The 18714-nt window shown below is 37.0% G+C and overlaps 1 protein-coding gene across 1 annotated transcript in view; it reads left to right on the top strand.

The window, feature by feature from the left end:
- Positions 1-18331, top strand: part of FANCL (Fanconi anemia, complementation group L) — a 27659-nt gene extending 9328 nt beyond the window's left edge. The window contains exons 5-12 of the mRNA XM_009696842.1: positions 1493-1589; positions 6389-6457; positions 14311-14461; positions 16060-16143; positions 16765-16810; positions 16898-16979; positions 17787-17903; positions 18233-18331. Coding sequence (XP_009695144.1) covers positions 1493-1589; positions 6389-6457; positions 14311-14461; positions 16060-16143; positions 16765-16810; positions 16898-16979; positions 17787-17903; positions 18233-18331 — 745 coding nt within the window. The remainder of the gene's footprint in view (positions 1-1492; positions 1590-6388; positions 6458-14310; positions 14462-16059; positions 16144-16764; positions 16811-16897; positions 16980-17786; positions 17904-18232) is intronic.
- The last annotated feature ends 383 nt before the right edge of the window (positions 18332-18714 follow it).

Below are 18714 nucleotides of genomic sequence, written 5' to 3' on the forward strand. Positions count from 1 at the left end.
CCACCCCAGGCAACAGTAGATGGAGGGCTGGGATATGGGTAGTTTCTTGTCTTTATAAAATTTTGTGATCTAATTTTGAGGTAAAGTCGGAACAAAGTAGGAGTGATGATATTTTTTTTTTTTTCCAATTAGAGGAAGAATGCTCTAATTCTTTCTAAATAAGTCAAGTTTCATTGACTACAATTTAAATACACTTTTATCAAGACATGTATTTCTTTCAACTGTTGTGGAGAAAGGGAGTGTCAAAATACTCCCAGGAATCTGTAGGACTATTTAATACTGCATCAAAGTTAATCAGCATTAAACATGAAATAATGTATCTTTTTTCCCTACTTACTACCACTACTGCTTTTTCCGTCTGTATTTTTCAGTTCCCTTATATTAAGGCCGTGTCACTTTTGTAGATCACTTTCTTTTCTTCTTTTCACTTCCTTCCTAGGAATGTGGTCTATGTCTACTTTTTCTTGTACAGGCTTCTACAACTCTGTTGCCAGTTTCACTGGAAAGAGAACCGTGTTTCCCAGCATGCTGGCTCGAGTGACTGGTTACTAGTATGTAATGGTTAAAAGAAAAAAAAGTTACTGAGGCCAGCGAGCAGATGCTTTCTTTGATAGGCCTTTCCATCAGTCTAGGTGATAAGTTGTACAGTAATCTTGGACTGCTGTATATCTTTACACAAGAATGACATAGTAAAAATGCCAAAATATCCACAGGCCCAGTTCACTGGTAAATATATGGAGAAGCTTGAACCTTTTGGGCAGTTGTTGAAGCTACTCAGCAGAACATATTTCTAGAAACCAATGTATTTTACAATTGTATTCATCTTCATTGTTGCGGGAAGCACAAATCAGTGACATCTTAAGCAAAGAGTCAGTGATTATGTCAGAAGTTTTAAAACTTATTTACGTTTAGTATGTACTTGCTACTTGCTTGGGTGCATGTATACTGTGTAAAACTGTCGTGAAATGAAGGCAAATCATCATAAATAATTCATTTCGTACGTGTTTGGGTACTATTTTCTGCAGAAAATCAATTTTAGAATATGAACCAATATCCACTGAATTTTCCACAATAATAGTATTGATAATAAAAGAGAATTTCATTGAAGAGAAAAGCAAATCAAGAACATAAAAGTCTCTTACAGTAAGAAACTGCAGAAATGGATCAAAGATTTGACAGGAAGTTTAATGTGTACATAAGTAGAGGCTGACAGGAACATGCTGTGTGTGTCAAAGGTTTCAGTGATGGAAAACTGAAACACAGTGCTCACTGACCACAGCATGAGCCTTGACACACATTGTAAATAACCCAAAGATATATGACTGCATTAAGCAGTAGACTGGTGTATTAACAGCAGTAAATCTAGAACAGCAGAAATGGTTGCCATATAGGACTTCCTCTGATTACTATTTGTAACAGACTAATAGGAGTATTGCAGACATTTCAAACTGTACTTCTTACAATGTTGTTAGAGTCTTCTTTTCTCTTCCAGAGTTGCATACGTCGATACTGGTCTTGCCACAATCAAGCTGAAAGCTGAAGACTCTTGTGGTCGACAGCATCTCATCACTCTGAAGTTAAATGCAAAGGTGAATTTATGTGGGAGAAAATATTTTAAGGCTTCCTTGAAATACATGGATTTTTCTTAATTCATAAGGATTTTAGAGAGTTGGTTTCTTTGTTCATATGTCTGTTCTGCAAGATAATGGTGGGGGTTTATTTGAAAAATTTTTTATATAGAGTTTTCAGACTTTAACTATTTAAAATTAATATTGCATTATGGTTATCTGTAAGAACCTTTTCATATGAAACTGTGCATCACATGAAAAACACTTTATGATATTGCAATTATTACAGATTACAGACAAAGCCATCTGGGAGACTTTCATTCATTATCAATCCATCCAAAGACTATGTGTATAACAAGAATTTGAGGATGTTGGGTTGCTTCTTTAGCAAGTCTTACTGTTAAAGCTATAGATATAAAAATTTATGGAAAAACTGACAACAGAAGTGAGTTCCTTATGTTAAAAAAGTATTTCTTTTTAGTCTAAATAATTGGCTGATTTTTGACAGTGCTTGCAAAGCAAATCCATGGCGTGTGTAGAAGCAGAAAAATTCTTCCTGGTACTTAGAGCTGAACTCTAATTGCAATGTTTCTTCATAGAATTTCTCATTTCAAAGCATAAATCTTATCAGAAACTATGAAAATGTAGACTGTATGGTGACAATTGTATGGTAATAGCTCTGGTCTTTACAAAATCAGTCTAGGGGAAAAAGTAGATCCAAAAGTGTCTGAACGTTGTTGTTTGGGACTATTCTTGGTCCGTCATCTGGAGTAATATTCTTGAAGGGATGAGGGGTGGGCATGGTATTGTAAGATTAAATTTTACCTTCACAGACATCCTATGTTCCTTTGAATGCCAGGAGTTTTTTAGTTTTACAGAAGACAGTTTTACCTTAAAGGGGAAAAAGGAACCTGTGGAAAAAGTACTGTTTGGGAATTGAGGTGACTAAAGTGGATTTTAAAAAAAAAGAGTAAAATATCCTACATGTGCATAGTAATGAATGCATAATTAATTTGCTAGTCAGTCCGTTATTAAATACATTGATGGAAAAAATATATTGGGAAGTACAATTGTAGTCTACTTAATGTGCGAGGAGAGTAACCAGACCGTATGGTCATTGTTTATAAGGGAGCTGCTATCCCATACTTAGTATGGCATTAGAAATTAAGTGCAGCCTGTTGCCTCTAAGTTATTTTCTTGATTTTATGGTGACTGAGGTAAAGCATTTTAACTATTTGGAAGTATAGAACTGCAGAAAAAAAATACAGCACGGTACTCATTTTCACAAAGCAGCTACCATGGTCAAACACTATTACACTTGCGCATTGGCTGGTTCTATTTAGCCTTAACTTATCGCTGTACTGTAAGGGGAATCGAGATTACCATTTTCGGTTCTCATAAAAACTTGTGTATTTTCGTGATAGTAATAAAATACCTGAAGTTGAGACTCCTAATAGCAGAAGAAAGCACCATCTAACAACTGAGGATATAGTGTAAAAAAGAGACTAGATTATCCAACTTGTCTGTTGTAACAAGTAATCATCAATCTTTTTTTTTTTTTTTTTTCCCCAAGTGATTGTTATGATGAAGGATCAATTGCTTGTCCTTTTTAAACCATGTCTGGCATTTAAACTTGCCACAACAGAAAATTTATATGAGAAACGTGGTTTTGGTGACATGGGGATTTGATTTTCCTTCATATACATATCTAATACATTTAAAAAGACTTTGCTGAAGTATTTTTGAAGGTATTTCTTTTGACAACCCGCTTTAATAAAAGTATGCTTATTTTTGTTACGCTGTTTCTTTGATTAAGGTTAGTACGTGAGCTAAACCTCTGCTCCCCAGCGTATATTGCTGGCTGTTGTCTGTATTCTGGCAGATGGGTTTGTTCAGCCTTGTCCTCATGGATGCCATACAGTGACATGAGTTTATAAGCCTGCTGACAATGTTTTCAAGAAGAAACTCTTCAATAAGTGATTTAGGAAATTCTTTTTCATGAAATTATCACGTTCATTGAGATAATCCCCTAAATAATCCTTTGCTGTGATTCTTAATGGTTTGGATGTGTTTTGAGGTCTTTTCGTTAATTTGTTGTCAAATGTTTCCGCCTGTCATCCTTGTCTTAATGTGCTTTGTGTTAGGAACTGTCCTTTCAAAACACTTGCTTTCTATAAACTGCATTTGTAAAGTAGCCAATTATGGGTAGGAAACTTGGGGCAATCAATTTAAACCTGGAAGAACTGAGAATGGTCATACCATAGTTAGGTATGTTGGCCAAATCATGCGCTACATAATTTGGACTTTTGTAAATGATTAGGCTTAAACCTTGTAAGAGGATATATTGTTTGATGCTCAGACTACATTTTGTGAAATTAGTTTTTCTGATGTATTCGGTTAAAAATGCCTGGTCCAGAAATCTTTATCCATTCATAATTTAAACAAATGACCAGAGAAAAGCGTGCATCTTTGCAAGTATAAAACCAAATACATTGGGTTTTATTTATCAGATTTCATTTTGTGTTGCATGAGAAGTGGGTTGGGTTCTTGCTGTTTCAGCTCCCAAGAATTCAAATAGGCCACTGCTAGAATTTGCATGCCATGCAGTAATCAAGGTGCTTTGGTAATTAGCTGAATGATTTGGCAAGGGTTATGAAAATACTGTTTCTAGACGAAGTTAGCTGCATACTCAGAAATACAATATAAATATTTTGTTTAATAATTGCTTAAACTGTGCTAAAGAATAATAGGATGATTTCTGACATACACATTTGAATGTTATGACGTCATTGATATGCTGTGCCTATAGCATTTTAAAATACTAGCTCCTGGGGAATCGCTCACCTTATTTTATACAGGATTTCACTCTGCAAGGACTAAAACCATTATGTACATATGTACAGAATCACTGTTGCGTAGTTCTTGGCAATTATCTGTTGCACAGTACAATATTGTGCACTTAAAGAAAATTTGACTAAAAACACAGGGAAAAAGTGCTGTAGGTTTTTTGGTTTGTTTGGTTTTTTGTTTTTTGTTTGTTTTTTAAGTACTATAAAGTTAGTAGAATCTCTTTGCAAGCACTTGTTCAAAGGCACCCTACAAAAGACTGCATAAATGAATTTACTTACCGGGAAAGTAAACCCATAATTGGCTAGTGCTGCTGGGATTTAAATGAGGTAGTCCTAAAACCAATCCTACGGGAAAATTGTTCTGACTTAGTTTGTTCTAGGCATACTTTTATACATTGAAAACAAGTTTATTTCTATGCAAGCACTGAAGTATTTCATGAAAAATAATACCTACAATACAAACCCACTAACACTACAGTGCCTACAATACAAGAACAGTAACGCTACAATAAAAGAAATTTAAACAGTTTTTGTGGATATACATTTCTAAGTTGTAACTGCCTCCTGTCCAAATTAGTTGTTTCGCTTCTCTTGCTCTGTCACTGTTATTTAACTTGTCTGCCACCAACTTGATAAAATGGTAAAGCACAAGATACTCAAATTGTAGGAATTGTCTTCATAAAGTGGATACCTAACAGAAACCACAAATGAAGGTGAAATAAAAAGCAAGTTTAAACAAATTTTTGTGAAATCCATGAATCCACTAGCAATGAAGAGTGGATGCTCTAGAGAAGCTATGTCTTTTTTTTGCTCTTTGCCATAGAGAACAATTTGAAACCAATTACTGCAGAATTACATTTTACATGAAATAAAGACACATTTAAAAAATTCTGATCAATTGATTGCCAGATGTCTGAAGAACAGCGTCTATGTCCTGAGGTTTACTTTGGGTGGAGAATGGTTATGGGAAGCAGCACAGCTCAACTTTGCTCTTTCTCTTAAGTCTCTTTAATTCTGTGAGGAAACTGGGACTTTTTTTCATTCGTCTCCCCAGATAAGATTCTCTGTAACATTTCCTTGTGTTGGCAGTTGATGCAATACTAACACAATTTCTATAAAACTGCTGCGTACATCATTGGCAGAATTTGAAAGGTTGCATAGGACTAAAGGAGGCAACTTCTCAGGTGAATAAAATTTTGGATAGGTGCTCTTAGAAAGGACATGGCTTATTTGTAATTAGATGTTGCTTTCGTTTGCTACTTTATTTTTCAGAAAATCCCAGTTTTTTTTCCCACAGATTTCGTATTGGATACTGAACAGCAATAGATTTACTAGTGTAGTGAATAGTCAGTGGTTATTTTTGGAATTATCAAACCTTTTATAGCTTCAGTTTTCTTACTACAGCTCTTTTTTCTTTTCCTCATTGATACCTTGTAATTTGGGGCAGAGATTTGTTTTAATTTTGGGTGTACGTTCATTCATCTCTTTCTAAATAGTTATGTACTTACTCTGATTATTTTCAGTTTCAAAACAAAAAAAAGTTGCCAATCAGAGCAAATATGCTAGTTTAAATGAAAATTAGTTCTTGATTCATGAAAAAGTTCTTTGTTTTTTAAACTTTCTTAAACTTTTCTATCCAGTGCAGGTAATTGAGGAGAATTTTTTTTTAAATATTTGATGTTTTTTGTCTGAAGTTCTTTTTTAATGTGTCTTTGTGAACACTGAACACAGAAAACTGTTATTCTCCTGCCTTTACTAAAAACTGATATATAAAAACATGTAGATTTCTTCTTTAAATGATCATTAACATTCATAACTATTTCTGAAAATGCTTTACATACTGTTTCCTCTAAGAGCCAAGTTCTCAAGATGCTTGAAGTGCTCATATTTAGTTATCAAATTTGGCAGCTGAGTATCAGTCTGACTTTAAAGCACTTAAAAGAAAAACTGTATTTTCTTTCCCTCCCTCAGTATCCAACAGAACCACCGGATTGCCTTGTGGATTTTCCTGTTCAGTTTGCTATTTCTTGGATGCCACAGGTAAACTGCTGTACTATACGTCTTTAAAAAAGATAACTGAGATACATATGCAATATGTAAGTGGTAGTGAGGGGTTGGACTTTTATTTTTTTAATGTGTGTGTTTTACTTTTATACAAGCTTATGTAAACGTAATAATACTGAACTCCATACTCCTTATGATAGTCTTTTAAATATTTTCCTTGCCATACAGATATACCTTGCATGTTGTATGCTTTGCACTTGTACTGGCTGTTTTTTTCTTAAGCTGTTCATACAGCTGAAATATCTTTAGGAATTATATAGGGAAAATATATGCATGAGAAACAATTATCTTATAGAAAAGAAGCACCCTCTGAAGTTGACAGACATTTTAAAAAAAAGGTGGTCCCCCAGTTTGTTATCCTATATAGTTTTCACAACATAATAAAACTTTTTCAGTTACAATCAAAAGAACAACAGGAAAGTACTTAATAGAATTCTGGTTTCTTAGTTTAACTGATATTGTTAGTATAAACCAAGAGCCATTGTCGTCTTTGAGTCTCTCTTGCATTATTTCCTGTACCTTTTTTCCTTAATAGAGCATGTGTACTTGATTAAATGGATTTAAATATGGCCACTTAGATGTAAGTTCATTTGAATAATCTCTAAAAAATAGTTGATGTTTAATTTCATTTAATTCAGGAAAACAGATTTTACATAAATGATGGCATTTCACAATTCAAACTCTCGCGAGGATTTCTACCCATCAATAAAGCTTGTCTTTATGGGACTAAATTTACATAGGGAACATGGCTGAAAGGTTGCATCGGAATGATTTTAAGACGGGCATATAATTTTGCCTGCAAAGCTCAAGGTTTTGTGTGTCCAGTATGAGAGCTGGAGGAAATAACTGCAAGAATGGACCATTGCAAATGAAAAATATATTTAGCTTCACATGTAACTTTAGGTTTTGGTTCTCTGGTGTGGCTTGGAGCAATTTAAACAGATACTGTTTTTTCCCTTAAATTATACTGGATTCCATATACTACAGGCAGGATTTCAAGTCGTGTTTCTAACCTTGAACTTTATACATACTTTTAATAGTATTTTATTAATTTTACAGCCTTGCAATATATGTTGCCTCAAATTAACAACACTTCAAATATCCTTGACAGTCATTGCTTCTCTGTGTTTACTGTTAGTAATTTTAAAGCTGCTAACGGGACTTATGTTTAAATAAAATGTTCTTGCAAAACATGATACAAAGCAGCCTTCTTTGACAAGTTAAAGATGGGAGCAAATATATTCATATTGATGCTACAAGCAAGTAAAAATTTAATGTTAAAAATATGACATTCTAATGCTTGAGATCTTCAAATCTTTTTACAGTTAGAATTACCTATGGATTATTTGAAAACCTGAGCAATAGTAGTATGTATGTAACTGAAGACCCCGTTTTGAAATCATGAGATGCTAATTGTAGCTGCAGATAGCCTGTAGTAATACCGAACCAAATACAGCAACCTGTGCATTATGCTGTTAGAAACCCTTGGGTTGTAGAGTCTTTTGAAAATCGACCTTATCTCTGTGGGTTGCATGAGCCTAACACTTTTGGAAAAACAATGTGTGTAGCAGTTGTGTAAATTGTGTTTATTTTCAAAACGCATGGAAATCATTGCAGTGAGCAGTCTTTGCGCCGTGGGAAAAGAAGGGTTAAGCTTAGATAATGCTGAAGCACCAAAGGTAGCAGAATTTATCAGGTTCTCAAGTGGTTGAAAATTTTTGTTCCTGAAAGGGAAAAAGAGCATGCCTGTACCTATTTTCTAGTAAAATAACAGGAAGTTTTGACACTAAGTCTTGAATTTTAATATTTGTTGGTCATCTTTAATGTAGAAACTGACAAGGCTTAGCTAAAATTGTACAATTGCACTATTAAAATATAAACTTCTATGAAAGAAAATATAAATAGATTTCAGGTAATTGATTTTTTTTATTTTCCCCACCTCCCATGTATGCTGTTGCCTATTTCAGGTTCTTTTCAGTGCTTATGGACTTTAAACTTGAGGGGTTGTTGGGTGGTGGTTTTTTCTTTTTTTTTTTTTTTCTTTTTTTTTTCCCTCTGTATAATAATAGACATGGCTTTATGGCATCCATATTAAAAATGGGTAATTTTCCTTATGGTCCCTGTCTTCCTGCTGGGTTGATAATGTTTTGATGTATTTTTCTTTTGCTCTGATGAGAGGTCTGCTGCTGCTGCTCTGACATATTCATTTGGATGAATAATTATAACTTGCACAATGTCAAGCTGAAGATGGTAGGGTTTTGTGCGTCATGACAAGCCTAGTAGCCAGTGCAGGTGTCTCACAGCATGATCAGCAACAGCCAGTGTATTCTGGCTCAGAGGAGACATTTTAGAGTAGTAAGAAATCAGCACCAAGGGCAATGCTGCTGCTGCTGCTACTGTTCTAAGTGCCAAATAAATGCAGAGTGCTTCTCAATGACAAGTGCAAGAACATCTACTTATTTCAGTTATATTCTTTTTTCTAAATAACCAGATAAATGTGCTGTCTCTGCATTTTAGCAGACACCGTAAGCATGGTTCTGCAGTTTCAGTGCATCTGTATGCTGCCCTCACATCGGGGTATTGTTTCTATACTGACCACTGCCCACCTGGTTGGCTACATGAAGGTCATGAGAGTGGAAATTAATGACTAATGAGGTCATGCAGCCAGCCAGCAACGAAACAGTAATACAAGATTCAGAAGGTACAGTGGTACGAATGAGATTATTCTCTCGTTATTTTGATGAAAACACAATAAAATGCATCATAATTGTGCTTTTTCTTAGCAAAGGAGCTTCACAGACACCAGCTTTATATGCATCTATAAATATAAAAAATGGAGGTGGTTGACAAGACACTTTTTATAAAGATTTCAGAGTGTTGTCTCTCAGTCTGATTTGTGCTAAGAGGGGGAAAATTGTTAAACTGCTGTTAGTGAGAAATTAACAGCTTCTAAACAGATCTAAAGAATCATAAATTATTTAGGTGATACAGGTGATCCCTTTTCCATCCAACAACTGTTGACTTTATTAAATTGTATTCTATCTATGAAATTCATAAAGGGCAAGCAGGTAACAGCACTTATAGTTTGGGCTACTTTACCTTTTCTATTAGGAGGCTTTGCAGCTGTTTTAATTTTGGATAAGAAAATTTTATGCTGGGAAGAATTTTAGCAAAAATATCTCAGAATAAAGATCACGAACTTGTGCTGTATTTACCTTAATTAGAACATTCTTACTACCATTTGGTTAATGTTTAGTTCATCCAGGATTTGGAGTGGGTGTTTGAAATACGTACGTATAGCACTTCTTAAAATTTACTGAAAGGCTTCATGGATTTTTATGGCAGGTGCAAACTCAAGGCTTCCTCTTTATTCTTCCCAGCCTCTATGGCTGTAGAAATAAGAACCAAGAGTAGCGTGACTTTTTTTTCCTGTTCCTTTCTGTTCCTTTAATTGAATGAAACCGTGTATGGGCAATAGGGGTAAACTTTGAATTGGAAAAAAGTAAAAAAAGAAGAAAAGAATTGGTGTGAGGAGCTACCAGTGATGAGATGGAGATGAGAGTGGAGAGGATAGAAATGGAAACAAAAATGTTGCAAAACTAGAGGAGACTCTGTCCTGGTAGAAGAGAAGGTATGTTCCTTGCAGAGACAGATAGGTCCAGAATATCTGATTTTCCCTGACCAAAGTTAAGTGCTTTGTCTCCTGCCAGTTGTTGAAATGAATGGAGGATATGTGCAGTGTGATAACACAGAGGTAACTTTTGGGTCAAAGTTTTCTGAAACTGCTGGGGAATCATCGAGGTTGATATGCTTACATGTCTGTTTTGCTGTAAAATAACTGATTTAACCCAGTCTCTACAGGCACCTGTTTTCAGAAGTTAAGATGACAGAATCACAGCCCTCCAAATTAACATTAAATTGCCGTTCAGTCCAAAGGACTGTATCGGTGTGTATCAGATCATCGCCTCAGCCTTGAATAACTAGGACTTTGAGGCTGAATATATGCTTTGTTGAGAGAGGAAACTGTGCTGAGAATCACTCACAGGGCCTTTTCACAAGTCATCACTAACTGTATTCTTTGTTTTCTACGCTCACAACTTCAAATTTGAAAAATCTGGAGAAGTGTTGAGTGCTTAAAGCTATCACTATGGTCACTGGAGGTGATGCTGTAATACAAACAGTCCTCTTAAAGCCAGATGAAGGGATCTCAAGCTGAGTATTCCAAACTAACATTTTCTCAGTCTCTTCTTTTTCCGTATGAAAACTCAGAACAAGCCCATCTAATCCAAAAATGTGTTTTGATGATAAACTCATTGATGTTTTTGGGCTGCTCAGTTGCTGTGGAGGTCAATATAGAGAGCTGGAAAGGGGACAGGATCATTACATCATGCAGCGTTCTCTCTGTCGTAACTTACCAAGCTCCCACTTGAAAGTAGTGAGGTGTCGTGGGACTTTTGGGCTTTCTCAGGAGCTCGGTGCTGTAATGCAGAGGAAGCCAGCTCCAGCTCCTGATTTTTGTATGAGTTCACATTCGATGGGTCCTTCAGCCAGCCCTAGCTCTGGGTACCTTGTACGGCTCCATTGTGTAGGTGACAGCAGTTAATAACGACATCACCTCTTACGCTGTTTTGCTAATCTAAACCGGTAAAACTTTTTTGACCTTGTTTCATGGTGGACTCCCCATTCCTCATCTTAGAAACTTCTTTGTCCCCACTATGGTTGGTTTACTCGAGAAGGTCTGGTCAGCATCAGGCGCCGTGTTTCAGCTTGGACCGCGCCCTCCCGCGTGCCTTCTGCACCGCCTCCAGTAACGCCCGGTGGTCAGCCTCAGGACGCGGGCGCGTTGCTGCCGGGGGATCGCCCTCCAGCCGCTGCCACAGGCGTCAGCCATCCCACGGCGCAGGGGGAAAGAGCGGCGTGTGGTCAAGTTAGAAAAGACAGTGGTACCCGCTTGCACAAAAAGCTGCGTTAAGGTTTTGTGACTCTTCTAGTGCTGGTATTTCCCCACCCCTGCGAGCCAGTCCTTGCTACTCCTATGGGCAGCTGATGTCCGTATCCTCAGCAGTTAGAAATAAAATGCAAGGTTTATATTATACATTAAAAATACCTTCCTTTTGGTTTAAGTTGTTGTGAAAGATTAAACTGCCACAATGTTCTTTGTTTTTTATAACGGGTGTTTTGGCTGATGAGCATGGAAACCTAATGGATACAGATGATGGAGTAACCAGTTTGGTTTTGCTCGTGCTTTTTAGAGCCAGGGCAGCCAGTGATGACATCTTGAATTATGAATGTCTTCTTTTCCAAAGAATATGTGACATATTTCATACAAATTCTAGTGCATTTGTACAAAGGTGACCAAGAAACAAAGAGTTTGTAGTGTTTGACATTATTGATGACTGACTTGGTGTAGTGTAGACAAAAAAAAAAAAAAAGCAGCATGATAGTGGTCTTCTAGAAAAATGCTGGGTAATGACCAAAAATTAGTTGGTTAATCAAATAAAAAGGAATGTTACAGTTTTCATGGTTTGCATGACAAGCATGTGATGTATTTAAATAGCTATAGATGCATTTATGTATATAGCAGGAGACAGCTGGCAACATCAATGAAGCATGCAAATAAGATCAAATGAACAGTGCATTAAAAAAAAAGATTTAACTACCTTTTTAAGGAACATCATTGAAAAATTACAATTAGTATTAAAATTAATTGGATTTTAAAACTTATCTGTGGGTTATAATCCCTTGATGTTTCTTTTTTCTAGTGAAACCCTTTGAATTCCCGGAAGATAAAGATAAAAATGATTATTAGAGGATTTATCTGTATGTGATATAGAAAAATGTAAAAAATCAAAATGGAAAGCAACTGTTGCAAGTACCAGAAAATTATGCTATTAATTTAAGTGTCATCAGAGCACAAAAGATCACATTTCAGGACTGTGTGAAAATTATTAAAATACTGGAAATAATAGTACTTAAGATGAAGATATTATACTCTAAGATGTGGTTAAGTGACTGACACTATTATATCACTTCAGGTATTATAAAAGTAACAAAATGCTTTTAAAGATAATAAGCGTTACATTTTGAGATTGGCAGTATTCACACTTTTCTGCTTAAGTGCTTTCCTACTTTAATATAATTTAATAACAGCAGGAAAAAAGTAGCATTTTATTTCTAAGTGACGCCGTTTCTTTCTAAAATATGTATGCATAAAATATAAAAACTTATTACATATACAAATCATATTTCTTCATCTCAGAATGCTCATATAATTTGCTTCTTTCTGTCCGGGTGAGAAAGGAAGAACATAATTACTAAAGATTAAAGGAAACTGTTCCATGTGTATTTTGTGTTATTTACAGAACAATACCTCTTTAAGAACTGAATGTTTAATTTGCTTTTTCTTTTTGACCCCAAGAACTTGTTCCCAGGCCAAAAGATACCTGAAGTCTGGCCCTTGTCATGTCTTTTTATTTTTCAAAAGCGTGCTTTACCATCTCGCTATCCAAATTGAACAGGTCTTGTCGGTTCTCTCCTATCCTTCCAGCTTTTTACTCGTGCATTTAACTGTTCGGTTGTGTTCTGTGTAAACAATTTCAAGATACCCTTTGGTGCTCCCACGTGGTTCCTCTTTTTCTACCCTTGAGTTTCCCCACTACCAAACAATTTGAGAAAACAAGTTATCCGGGAAGAGCCTGTCTCCCAAACACTTCCCTGCGCGCCCCTGATCTCCCTTCACTCCCTTCGCCTTTGTCCGGTTCCTTAACACCTTCACTTTTTTCCTGTCGTGGCTTCCTCTCTCCCCACGAAGCCACGTTCTGACTGTTCCTTGTTCTCCCACTGTTCGTGACTCGGCCCATCCCTCCCCTGATTCCGTCTGACCTTGGGCTCAAAACCCCTATGGGGGGGGGTTACTCCCAACGGAACTCCTCTCTTTCCTCCTCGAGCTTTCCCCACCTCCTCTGGGTTCCCTAAATTCGTGGTTTGTACCCTCTGGGCATCTGCATTGGGAAGTCATTCGCATGACTGCTGAGCATTTTCTCTACTTGAAGAAGTCTTTCCCTGTAGAAACAGTTCTTTTGTGTGCTCCGTGATGATTTTAAACAGACTTCTTTTGCATTGCCGTTCTGTATATTGTCCTGTATAATGAAAGATTTTTCTGATTCCATCTAATCCACTCTCAAATATTGAAATCCCTTGAGTGTAATCCTCTGATTATTAGGTGGTTTCTCCTTCTCTTACCATACTTAATGGCTTGAAATCTAATGTTAAGTACCTGTTTTTATACTGCTTAATTTTGAGATAATTATGACATTGTTAGCCCATATTTCATAGAGTCTTTAAAAAAAAAAAGCTACTTTAGTTATGCAGGTATTTCTGTGTATTTATATTTGGAACCACTGCCATGTTGCTCAGCTGAAGTAGAGACAAAATATCAGAATGTTAGAACTTTAAGAGTAGATAATGATGATTTTTACTTTCATTTTACAGTAGTTTGTTACAACGCAAATTAATAGCTGTCACCAGTTTTCAGGAAAGTTTTCTGAGAAGGAGTATAAGACACTTTCAAATCCAGGTATGATGTACGTGGATCACAACGTGTTACAACTACCAGGATTAGAGCACGCGCTTGTGCTCAGGAAACAGCTCTTCTTTACTTGGGTTGCTTCCGTTAAAAAACCTGTGCGGCTCAACGTTTTATGCTACCACGATACAGTTGGATAGACACTAGATTTTAAGACAAATTACCTATGGTTTGGTTTTTAAGTATTCTGTAGGGCTGTGGGTGGAAACTATCTGAACTTTGTTTAAATTTCTTCTTTTCTTAGAACTCCTTAATAGACATTTATAATCAGTTCCTGGCGGCATTAGAATCACTGAAAGAATTCTGGGATGCCATGGACGAAATTGATGGGAAGACGTGGGTGCTTGAGCCAGAAAATCCCACACGGGGTGCTACAACAAGAAGAATTGCAATAGGTACAAAAAGGTTTGAAGGAGTACAGTGGATTTGAGAAGTAAAACTGAGGGCGCTGGTTGGCTTTGCTTGTCTCATCGGGTGGTGCTTGTTGGAGTTAGGCAAATGCAAGGCAGCACTTAAAACCAGCAAGCCACAACTCTCTTGTGTATTAAAAATTCCACACAATACTGAACGTGTTTAGGAAATGAAACTTTATGGTGTTATATAAAATGAAAGTTTCTGCAGGAAAATACTGTGTATTTGTAAATTATGAACATGTAACTGTCACAAACTGAGGACTTGCATGATAACTGTAGAAGAATCACTACTTGTAAAAAATCAGCTTAGATGAAGCCCTTGTCTCATTCACAAATTCCAGATTTGTTTTTAACAGACTAGGATATATAATATATACAGGGAAAGGAATCTTGTAATTGCAAAGGAGAGACTTGCCACTGTCAGAGGTTAGAAATACGGGGGGGAAATCTTATCTTTGAAAGAAGAGTCCTGATACGTAGCTTAAATCCAAAATATCAATAGCCTATTGTAGAAACCTGAGAACAGACAGCAGACCAAAGTGGACCTAAGTTGTCCCCGAAACCTGCGGAAAGCCTGACTGCCTGCAGAGTGGAGAAGGAAAGGAGGTCGTGGGGTGCCGAGGCCCCTCCTTTGTTGGGGGCGGAGGGAGGGACACAAGTTGTTCAGCAACTGTCTAAAATGACGTGGGTCGGCCACCGCTCCTGGGTTTTGTGTGTGGCTTTATCTTGGTTCTGCTGTACTTTGACACAGACCAACGAACAGGAAAGCAAAGCCTCAAAAAGCGCCTTGTGTTCGATCAGTGGAGGGCAGGACAAGGCTTTGAGCCCTGTGCTGCTGGTCACAGACAATCTTCAGTTAAGACTAAACTTTGATTTCATTCATTCTGATTCCTTCAAGGTGGGAAAGCCTAATGTACCTAATTACAAAAAACGTTGGGTTTCACCTGTTTTTAGTTAGAAGAGAATTTGCTGTGAGGTTTTTAACCTGGATTCAGAACGTTTTGGAGCTGCTTACCCCTTACCTATAGCAGGCCTTATGAGGGTGATGGGGTATTTGTAAAAGAAAAATATTTGCCGTTTCAAAAGTAGGCCGTTGTTCGCTCAGTCAGCAGTACGCTGTGGAGGGAACTGACTTTTACTGCTTAATAGTGGCTTTACACTTCTCTCTTTGACTGTAAAAGATAATGAGGAATTAATAACAATTCCATCTCTACTACCTTTAAAATTTCACTAAGATTTCAAATGGATTATGTCATCTAGCTCAAGTTTGATTAGTCAGAAGTAAGTCTAAGTGTTATGGTTAAGACTAGTCTAAAAGAAATGTAAGACTGGCAGGATTTTTTTTAATCAGTTGCTATTTTTAATTACAGTCCATTGAAATTTAAATATTTATTATATACTGATATCTTCTACAATTAATTTGGATACCTACCAACTTTTTTTATTATTTAGCGTCATGAAAAACAGCCTGAATTAACCAACTGAAAACTGCTTTTTTAAAAAAGGTTAACGTTTCCATTTTCAAATACTTGACTGCAAAGAAAAGCTTCCCCTGTGACTTACTTGCTCTCTCATTGCAGGGAACAACGTCTCGGTGAACATAGAGGTAGACCCTCGGCATCCAAACACGCTCCCCGAGTGTTACTTCCTTGGCGCAGACCACGGTACGGCAGCAGCCACGCACCGTTTGTTTCCTTTCTAGAATCCGACCCCTGGTGAGCAGATACCGGTGTAAGCTACGTCAGACGCCTGGGGTAAACTGTTTGGAAGCAGAGCCGGGGTGAAGCTGCGTCCATGTGTAGGAGAGCCTTACACACAGTGGATGCTGGCGTGTTTAACAGCCTAAATCCACAGCATGTGGGTTTGCTCTGTGAGTGACACTTCTCTTCCAGTGCTTTCCCAGCACAGTTTAGAGGGAACCCTGTCCCCTACAGATGATTACCCAAGCGTGCCTATATTTTAATACAATTTTCTTTTTTAAAAAAATAGATAATTAAAGATTTAGTCTATATGTCCTAATAGTGTTTGGAAATTGAAGTCTTTTACTTGGTGTCCCACAGCTTTTTACCAACTTTTTAAGGTAACTACGATCATACCTTCAATGGTATGATTTTTTAAATATTACAGTAATGAATTCCCAAAACTGAAAACTAAGAGCAGTCATTGACTTATGTACCTTAAATAATAAAGAAAACCCAACCCGTGCCTTCCCCTTCAGTGCTGAAATGAGATGGAGCAACGGAGATCCTAAAGATGATGTAATTATTTATGTACATTGTTTGCAGTGGTTAACCCTTTGAGAATTAAGCTGAACAACAACATGCACTTATGGTAAGCATCTTTAATGTATCGGTTTGAAACTGAAATGCAACTTGCCATTCCTAGTGTTGACTTTTTTTTTTCCTCTCCCACCTGCAGGGATCCAGAAATCAGTTTATTACAAAACTTGAAAGACCTCTTAGAAATTGATTTTCCATCTCGTGCTGTGTTAGAAAAAAGTGTAAGTTGCTTTTTGTTAATAATCAGTCGTTATTTCTGAGTAAGTAAAATTTAAATGGTCGCTTTATAACTGCCAGCAAAAATAAGAGACTTAGAAGGGAGGTAATTGGATTAATATATTGTCATAAGGACTTCTGAACTTCAAGCAACAATTGTCAGAGCTTGTTAACCTTTGATGAGAGGTGCACACTTTCCTGTGGCCTTCATAGCAGTAAGGCGATTAATAACAGGCTTCCCTCGTAAAAGGGGAAGAGGAAGTTCCAGAGTAGCTAATGAGATGTGGAAAATCCAAACATTCCACTATGGATGTTGATGACTTCAGTTGTAATTAGGTAGAGCTGCTTAGAGGGGACAAGAGGCCATCCAAATACTGGTGCATTTCAAACAAACTTGGAATTAATTTTTGACAATGCAGTAAGACTGGATTACTAGCTTCGCTTTCACTTGGGAAATTTTGAAATTAATATCTGACTGAGGTCTTGTGTCTAAGGCCCACATGTAACGACAAATCATTGTGTTTCATCAAAACGAAACAATGGGGCCCAGGAGTATGAAAATGCTTGTCAAACTAGACACAATTCAGTAAGAGGGTAAAATATAACCTAGTAAAGGCTTCTGCATTTGGCAACTAATCTCACTCTTTATGCCATCATGGTGTAACCGTATATACTGAAGGCAAAAATATTTAGTAATTCCAAGTAACAAAAACCGCAAAAGCAAAGACAGATAGATGAACACGTTTTCTGTGTTACCAGCCCCGTTTCTTCCTTTCAGTTGTACTGTAAGCTAAACCAGGTTGTGTTTTCAGGATTTTACTAAGGACTGTGGAATCTGCTATGCCTATCGCCTCGATGGCGCTACTCCTGATCAAGTGTGTGATGATCCCCGCTGCGGACAACCTTTTCACCAGGCTTGCCTGTATGAGGTAAAGTAATTAATGGGACAAATTTCCACATTAACTCACAAATTCTAGAAAATAAGCATTGCCCACTTAAATTTCAGAAGCAGCAAAGTCCTTTAAGGAGTGCTACAACAGTTACTGTGCTTCCTCCTATCTTCTAAGCTGCAATTCACACACGAGCTCCCTGTGGAAGGGAACCTGCCTCGCTTTGTGCTTATACAGGCTCTGACTTGACACGCACCATGTCAGGTGTTGATCAAATGAACTCCGTTTGCAAAAACCCCTGGTAATAGATCATTCTTAAATTTGATATGAAACAAATGTGAATTTTAATCCACTTACTTGTGTTGCAGTGGCTACAAGGTCTTCCTTCTAGCAGACAGAGTTTTAATGTCATCTTTGGTGAATGTCCGTATTGTAACAAGGTAAGGAAATCCAATGAAAAGGAGTGAGTGAACTAAACAGAGTGTGGTAGCTTAGATACTAAGGCAAAAGCTGTAACAAGGTCTTTTTTATAAATAGAGTTTGTGGCTACTGTCTTCGCTTTACACAGTGGAAGAAAGAGAGGAAAACTTTAAATTCCCATGCATTAAATGCATGGGAATTTAAACTAAAGATTTTCTGAAACACTATAAAGACAGCTACACACCGGTTATCAACATCCTAGTGTCACGGTAATTAAGTGTCACGCCCCATTGTATTTCATGATACTTTAATGTTGCTGTAGCAAAGGTCCAGTTTCAAAAAAAACCCCAAATCCCAAGATTTGTAACCCAAACCAGCCTTGTACAAATAGTTCAGTGCATACGTCACTACTGAGTGCAGATTTGGAAAG

The sequence above is a fragment of the Cariama cristata genome, unplaced genomic scaffold (assembly GCF_000690535.1).
Source record: "Cariama cristata isolate BGI_N322 unplaced genomic scaffold, ASM69053v1 scaffold7003, whole genome shotgun sequence".
NCBI lineage: Eukaryota > Metazoa > Chordata > Aves > Cariamiformes > Cariamidae > Cariama > Cariama cristata.